At 41.5% G+C, this 7499-nt stretch overlaps 1 protein-coding gene across 1 annotated transcript; it reads right to left on the minus strand.

Moving 5' to 3' along the window:
- Positions 1-2630: 2630 nt before the first annotated feature.
- LOC119780116 (major intrinsically disordered Notch2-binding receptor 1-like) lies at positions 2631-7461 on the minus strand. The gene is made up of 4 exons (XM_038280018.1): positions 6711-7461; positions 4019-6026; positions 3535-3753; positions 2631-3435 (listed from the first exon to the last, which is right to left on the minus strand). The coding sequence occupies exons 2-4, from the start codon at positions 6014-6016 to the stop codon at positions 3241-3243; spliced, it is 2412 nt and encodes an 803-aa protein (XP_038135946.1). The 5' UTR covers positions 6017-6026; positions 6711-7461; the 3' UTR covers positions 2631-3240.
- Between the last annotated feature and the right edge of the window lie 38 nt (positions 7462-7499).

A 7499-nucleotide genomic window follows, 5' to 3' on the forward strand; every position in this document is an offset into this window, starting at 1 on the left:
TCCTTTTACAATTACTGCTTTTACTCAAAGCCATTGTTGAAAAAATCAAAAAGAGGGCGAAGTTTGCTGTGTCAACCACAAGTCACATGGGGGACACAGAAAACGTGTGGATGAAGGTGAGCTATTTGACCGGTAGGAAATTATGGTAATATGTGAAAACGAACACCTCACCCTTAATCACGGCATCTTCTTAATCACACATGGGGGTTACAGTTTAATGCTTTGGGATTTTTCTCAGTAGCCACATTGATGTTGTGTCAGCGAGGATATAATCTACTTCCCAATTGTGGGCTAATTCAGTTGTTCTATTACAAACTCCCAATAAAATAGGTAAAAACGTTGTGGTAAAATGTGACAAAATTATTACATTTGCAATACAGGCCCTGCAAAATAGAAGTTGATCTATAATTTTTTTATACAGACAGTTAACCAATCCACATGCCTACTCAAATATGAAGAACTGTAAACCTCCTTTTCTCCAAAGATGTAATTTTACATCTTGTAATCAACTTGCTTTTGTAAAAAAGAGGATGTATGCAAAAAAGAAAAAAAAAAAAAACATTTGTAGATTTCCTTTGAGCGTAAAACATACCAGGGTCCACTAATGTATGGAGTAGAAGCACCTGCAGATTTTGCTGACTCTGGGGTCTGCCCTTCCCAGTGGAACCATTGGAGGGGTAATGGATCTACAAACAGCCTCATGGGTAACACTGCAGAGCTACTAAGGAGTGTGCATTGGAGTAGAACACGCCCTCCTAACATTTTTGTGAACACAAGGCGAAGCAAAATCTTTAGGACACAAGAAACAATCAATACATCTCTTATTTTAATTACAGGTTCTGTGTGTTATCAGAAAAAAACAGAAATGTGAATTATTCTAAATATGAAATTTTGTGGAAAGGTTCAGACGACTTGACAAAAGAAAGTAATTAGTTCTTAATAAATATTTATTTAATATATTTAAAATATATTTAATGTATACCTACAAAATGTTTTCTAATCTATCTTTGAAAAACATACTGTATTTCTGTAACTTAAAATAAAGTGTAGAAAGATGCAGTGAAATCCAGTTGGCATATTTTGATGATGCTGAATGTAAGCAAGCTCATAAAGACTCAGAATTACAGTTTAAATTATTCATCTTGTGAACCTAATCACCATAAAACACACACAATAAACAAAGGAAGCATTTACAAAATAAGTAATTTAATTAAATTCAAGAACCACCTAAATAAATATTAGGCTTTTCAAGTACCACCATGATGACTGAGATTCTATAACATTGCAACAGATTTAAACCTTGCCACATAAGGTCTTGTAAAAACCAGCATTGGCTTTACATGGTGAATTGTGATTTGTTTCTTTTTTATTTTTTAAAGTTGAACTTTCAGAGTTTGCAGCTGAATAAAGCTGAACGGGTTTGAGCTTCTGATCAACCCTAACCTCAGCATCCACCGTTGCTTCCTTTGATATAAAACTTTCAAAGCCAAAAAATGTCAGTAAATATGTTTTTCAAAATAGAGCGTGGCTAAGCTTGTTAAAAGTAGTTTACAGGGTCAAATTTTGATTTCAGAGGTAACTGGTTTTTGGTGCCCTCTACACCACTTCCATTTGCCAGAGGAGCTCCCATTTTTTTCTGAATTGCACTTCTATTTGAAGTAGTTTTCGATTGAGAAAACATCAGTGTGCCTAACTCACATGTCAACATTACTGTTACTGCATATTGGTATTGCAAAAAACACATCTCTTTTGAGTGCCACTAAAAGCAGCCTAAGTACCACTGATGGTACTTGAACTCACACTTAAGAGCCCTTATTCCAGAGCTACATAGGATGCATGCCTGGTGTGCAACTGTTTACTCATTTGCCACTCTGTTAGGTGTGGCTTCATATTACCAGGTTGGACTAATTAGTTTCTTTCAGAAGTCTCACAGTTCTTCTTGACATGTTCATCACTGTTTAAGGGACCATTCCCATGAGGTTGTGCCACAGCAGTTACAAATTCATCAGCTATACATTCATAAAGTAAATCCACATCCAAAAAGTGTCATTTTTGTGTGTGACTTTGCAGACTTTTTGATCGTTTAACTCATTGTCTTGTTAAAGAAACCGAGTCGAAAGGATTTTTAGCTCGATGAGATGGTAAATTATCCACAAAGAGCCTCACAAAGAACATATACTCTTGTCATAAAGCAATGGACATCAGCAGCAAAACATCTATTAGGCTGTGGGTCTTAAACAATATGGGGCTCAGATTAGGGCATGAAATAATCTTTTTTCATGGGTAAACATTTTCTTTCTCTGTAATAGATGTGAGCCAACAGGTGAATGAAAAATCTAATGGTGCTGAGTGGCTCTGCAGGTATGTAAGGAAACTCTGGCAAAGTGAGTCCTGTCAACAGATAATGTACACATTTGTGCACTTCATTCTTCCCATCAACTGAGTTGTAAGTGAAATCTCCCACTCAGAGAGAGTTTCCTGGAAGAGGCATCCTCTTTCCTTGCTCCACATCCAAACCATCACCAACAACAACTCTAGACTGTTGAAACCTTATCCCTTGTAAACACCCTGCACCCCAGATAAGTGGATTAAACATATTACATTTCCTGTTAGGAAAAATGTGAGAGAACTCCATAAAAATATTAATTTTATTGATTCCTGTTTGTTCGAACAGTGACATAGATTCAAGGAACTTCAAGTACATTCCGACTAAAAGAAAACACCCCTTGTTCACACCATCCAATACTAGGAATAACAGAATCTCTCACCTATTGATAAAACTCTTATATGTCTCTTATCTTACATAAAGGTGAAATAAGTCCCGGGTTGTTCTCAAAGGAACAGCAAGTACAAGTCAGGCAGTGCTCAGTGCTGAAGAAAGTAGGTAGAAACCGATGCTTGTCAGTTGGCTCAGTGTTGTTGTTATGTTCATCCAGAACTAGTCTGATACCTAATATTTTCTGAAAACATACATAATCAAATTAATCCCAGAAAATGGCTGAAAAATGGGATGTTAAAGGATTATCAGAGATTTTTTTTTCTGACATAATAAACCCTTGTGCATCATGCAAAGAAATACAAGTATAGATTTTTAAAGTTCAAATGTAAGAGTCTCTCAGTTGATAATCTTCATAAGGATGCCGTGCAAGTTTCCAAGTACATGACATGGCTGCTGAAAGATTAAAAGTGATTAAAGGAGGGGGAAAAATAGGCAGCAGCATAGATTTTCTTTGAAGGTGTTCATGTGCCCATAGTGCAAATGGGAATGACAATGATGAGGATGATGGTCACAACAGTTGCGATGAGGGCAACCAGCTTGCAGATCTTAAGGCGGCGGAGGTTAGCCTCTTTGCGCCTCAGGAGGGCGTCGTAGCCTGGAGTGTAGATGTCATCCACCCAGAACTCCAGATTGTTTGGATTCAGAGACTCCTGACCCTGAGAAAAGAAGCACAGTGTGTTGTATCTGTTGACAAAATGATAATAATAATAAATGGCTGTAACTCCTTTAGCCCTTTTAGAGTCAGCATTTTCTACCTGTAAGTCCAAAGGGGAGATTCGTGCTTCTCTGTCATCTACGGTCCATATGGGTCTCCCTCTTCCTTCGGCCAGTCTGGCATCAATGACCTTCCCGGAGCCAAGCCCCCTTGTTAGGCTGCTATCTTTGTGACGGAACAGTGAAGAGTTAAACACTTGTTCCACCATGCTGGTTGGCTTTTGGGAAAGGAGGTTAGTAGTGCTGTCTGACTGATCTCCCTGAAATAAAAACACATCAAATTTTAAATTTTTATCATATTTTCAATTAAAACTGTCCCACATCCACATAATAAAGCCTGTATACTATCCAGGACACAAATACAGGCATGGGTGCACAACACTAATTTACACATCATGCAAAAACAGTACTTTTGACTTCAAATTAGTTCTAGTCCATTGTATTTCATTTCATCCGGAAACATAGAATGCATTATTATGTACCATTTAAACAATAAAACAAAAAATCTGTAAGACACCCTTATACCTGTCCAATTTTCCTCTGGGAACCTTTGCCATCTTTACTTTTGGAAAATGACACTGGCCAGTCTCTTGCAGAGTTAGGGATGTTCAGCTGTTTGGTATCAGAAAGACCTTTTTCTTCAAGTTGGGTTTTTGAGGTGCGGCGAGATGATGCATCCTTCTTCCCCTCTTTATGACCTTTGGAATCTGTTTGACCTTTACTGCTTTCCGTTTGATCCCCTGTGGTCATCAGTCGGCTCCAGTCCGGGCTACTCGTACTGGTCCCTGGAAATAGTTGCCCAGTTGCAGAAAGAGGCTGAGGTTCTGATGACTCAGAGGGAGTCATAGGGTGGCTCATAAAAGAGGAGACACCACTGAGAGGCTCAAGCCATGTACCACCAGTGGTTTGACCACCACCAACAATAGGCTGCTGGATCTTTTCATCCAATCGCTGCAAAGCAGACAGAACCTGGGAAATCTCCGCCTTTACGTCATTCAGTGACTCTAGCTGTCTTTCTATCTGACTCATACGAAGCAACAGTTTGCAGACACTTGCTTTTAGCCCATCATCACTGCTTTCCAGGGAATGGAAAAGTCTTTGGAGTTGACCAAGACGACCACGTCGAGCCTCAGGGGTGTCCTGGTTAGCACTGCCATCACTGGGGTGCAGTACTCCCGTGGAGCCACACATGCTAATGTCATCTAAGAATCGAAAGATCGCACTGATGTCATCCTCACCAAACTCAGGGTCGTCTAGCGAAGTCATGAAGGAGAGCCGATCAGCATGAACCAGGCTCCGGAGTCTCCGAGGATCTGGTGGGTCAGTCTGTGTTCCCTGAGCCTTCAGTTTATCGCCTCCAATTTGCACTCCACTGTCTATATTCTCACATCCTGAGGATCCACTTATAACAGGAGTAGATCGCCTTGGAAGGTGTGCCGCCTGGGGTTCCATCCCTAAGTCAATGCTGCCAGCACCTATCTGATCCTCTAGACTGTGGCTTTTATTACTCCAGATGGCCCGCTGTGTCCTAGGTGGTCGAAGGTGCCGGGGAGAAGGATCCGGCATTGAGCCTGGTCCAAAGTAAGTTGAATCCTGCAGATCATCAAAGCTCTCATGTTTAGCTTTAGCCCGCTTTTCTGGTGACACATGAGATGCTGTAGGCGACGGGTACGGATTTGGGATTGATTCAAAGTTGAGATTGTCAAAGCCTGCACGCCCTGCTTTGGGACTGGGAGACTCACTGTTGACAGTCACCTGTGGTATTAGAGGAGGCTGGTTGTGAAAGTCTTTCCTGAAAGTGCTTCTCTTCTGGTCAGCCAATGATTCCTGTTCAGCTTCAAAAACTTCCATTGCAGCAGATTCTCCACTCGACTCACTGTCTGTTTCCAGAGGCAGGTAAATATTCTTCATTACCTCATTGAGACTTGGACTGCTGGAGTATGAGTATGTAGTGTGAGGCAGGTCAAAAGAAACAGCCCTTGTCCGGACGGGTGGGGAGGACACAAATGAAATGGGATCCGGGGGAAGACTTCCGCGCTTGCGAGCAGAGTAATTCGATTTTGGAAAAAGCAAGTGCTGGTCGATAGGCCTCCCACTGGAGTCAGAGTGGACACGTGCTCTTTCTCGACCAGGAGTGTTCAGGGGATGTAAACCAGGCAGGCTGGGGCCAGGGGACTGGTCGACAGGGATTATTCTCTGGCCTCTCATTGGATGGTTGGTTTCAGAGACCCCACCAGTCATCTGAATTAGATTGAAGATGGTCACGATGTCTGCAGCGACACCTATTGGGGAGAGTGCCTGGCCTCTGGTGGAAACCCGGTCTCGGAACAAAGTGGCGGGGAAACAGGGGTCACTGCTGGCAGCAGCAAATAACAAAGCCCTCAGCTCAATTAGGTGGTCGAGATCAAAGCGCGTGCTGACCATGCGACAAAGGTCCTGGAACGTCAGCCACTGGCGCATATTCGCCAGCTCCTCCAGGATGCCCAGGAGGACTCTGGGATAATCCTGCTGCAGGTCCGCCATTGCAGCTCACCTGTTGGGAATATCAAATAATGAGCTAAGTATAAACAGGTTTTATCTTAGTTATAAGAGAAAGACTTGTAAACAGTGCTGTAGTGTAATCATTAAAGTTTTCTTTTATTAAACCAAATGATAGCCATTGATAACCTGTGCAATTTAGCAGGTCCTACTGCCACATAAATTAATTGGCAATATTACAATTGCAGGTTACCCAAATCCTTTAATCAACAGAAAATGTTGATTTAATATTCTTAATCTACATGTTTCTTTGGGATATAACAGATCAACTTGGATGGATTACTGCAACCTTCTTGGCATATTTGCCAGAAATAAAAGCTTATATGAGATGGGAGTGAGAAGCAATTCAGGACTCTGAAGCGACCTTATTTTGTGGTCCTAAAATAACCGGTCATCTGATCTAATGACGCCGTCACACTGCGCACATCCTTACCTCTGAAGACACCTTGCTTGGACTTTCTATTAAAAACCTCAATTAAAAAATGAAAATTTGCTAGTTTTCTCATAATGAAAGAAATCCAATTAGCATAAATAGCATAAACACATGACAAGCCTTTCTATCCATCATTAAAAAAATCTATATCGACACCTTTTTTCTTTGAGGACTCTTCTGTAAATTCAGTGTGTTGCAAAGATACAGTAACCCTAGCTCCTTTTACCTGCATCTATTTTTACTCACCTGGATCTACTAGGAAAGATTTAAAGCTGCTCTTGAATCCATCAACAAAATCCACATTAACGTGTCTGAATATTCCAAGAAGCTGTGGCTGGGTCGGCTCATCGTCCCCTCACGGTCCTTTCTCAGGCTTTCTCCGTTTGTAAAAGCGATGAGCCCAGAGCCCAGGCAGGGGAGGAGAAAATTAGAAATCAGGTCATCTTCCTACAAGTCCCTGCAGGCCCCTGAGGGACCTCAAAATACATCCAAGCGGTTTCCCCTCATCACATATCAGCAGTGACAATACTTGCAAACTCGATAACACGAGCACACATCTAACAGGAGACGCACAGACAAACTTGGCAGGTCGACCCCCGACACGTGTGAGTGGATCTGAATCATATTTTCTCCAGTTGCCATAACAAAAGCTAGTTATGGGTGCTAGCTTAGCAATTCAATTAAAGGTTCAAATTAAAAATTTATGTTTGTTAATTGACACACATAAAACCCCAGCGCTGACAGGAAAAGCAAAGGTCTGGGCTAAAATTTCCTGTTAGATTGCTGCACACAGAGATGACTGCCAGACTCCCAGACTTTTCACCATTACTCTGCATTATCGTCTATAAGGGCTTGTACTTAAACCCCATTAGAGCAAGAAAAAGGGCGAGGCTTTCATTGTTGAGTAGCAGCACTCTGCTACAATAGGGAAAGACATCTCTTGATCTAACAACTTGCTGAGGAGGAGTGCAGGGCATCCATCATCTCAATGCACTCAAGAATCAATGCAGTGAATGAGCCACAGTGTGGGTGTGA

This window comes from Cyprinodon tularosa, unplaced genomic scaffold (genome assembly GCF_016077235.1).
Source record: "Cyprinodon tularosa strain WSP-4 unplaced genomic scaffold, ASM1607723v1 ctg155, whole genome shotgun sequence".
NCBI lineage: Eukaryota > Metazoa > Chordata > Actinopteri > Cyprinodontiformes > Cyprinodontidae > Cyprinodon > Cyprinodon tularosa.

What these genes read in the sequence shown, in the direction of transcription:
- LOC119780116 (XM_038280018.1), bottom strand. Translation starts at nt 6,016, where the DNA reads ATGGCGGACCTGCAGCAGGATTATCCCAGAGTCCTCCTGGGCATCCTG. An exon ending in CCCAGAGGAAAATTGGACAG is followed by an intron (nt 3,754 to 4,018) that starts GTATAAGGGTGT and finishes TTTTTATTTCAG; the next exon opens with GGAGATCAGTCAGACAGCAC. An exon ending in TCTCCCCTTTGGACTTACAG is followed by an intron (nt 3,436 to 3,534) that starts GTAGAAAATGCT and finishes TTCTTTTCTCAG; the next exon opens with GGTCAGGAGTCTCTGAATCC.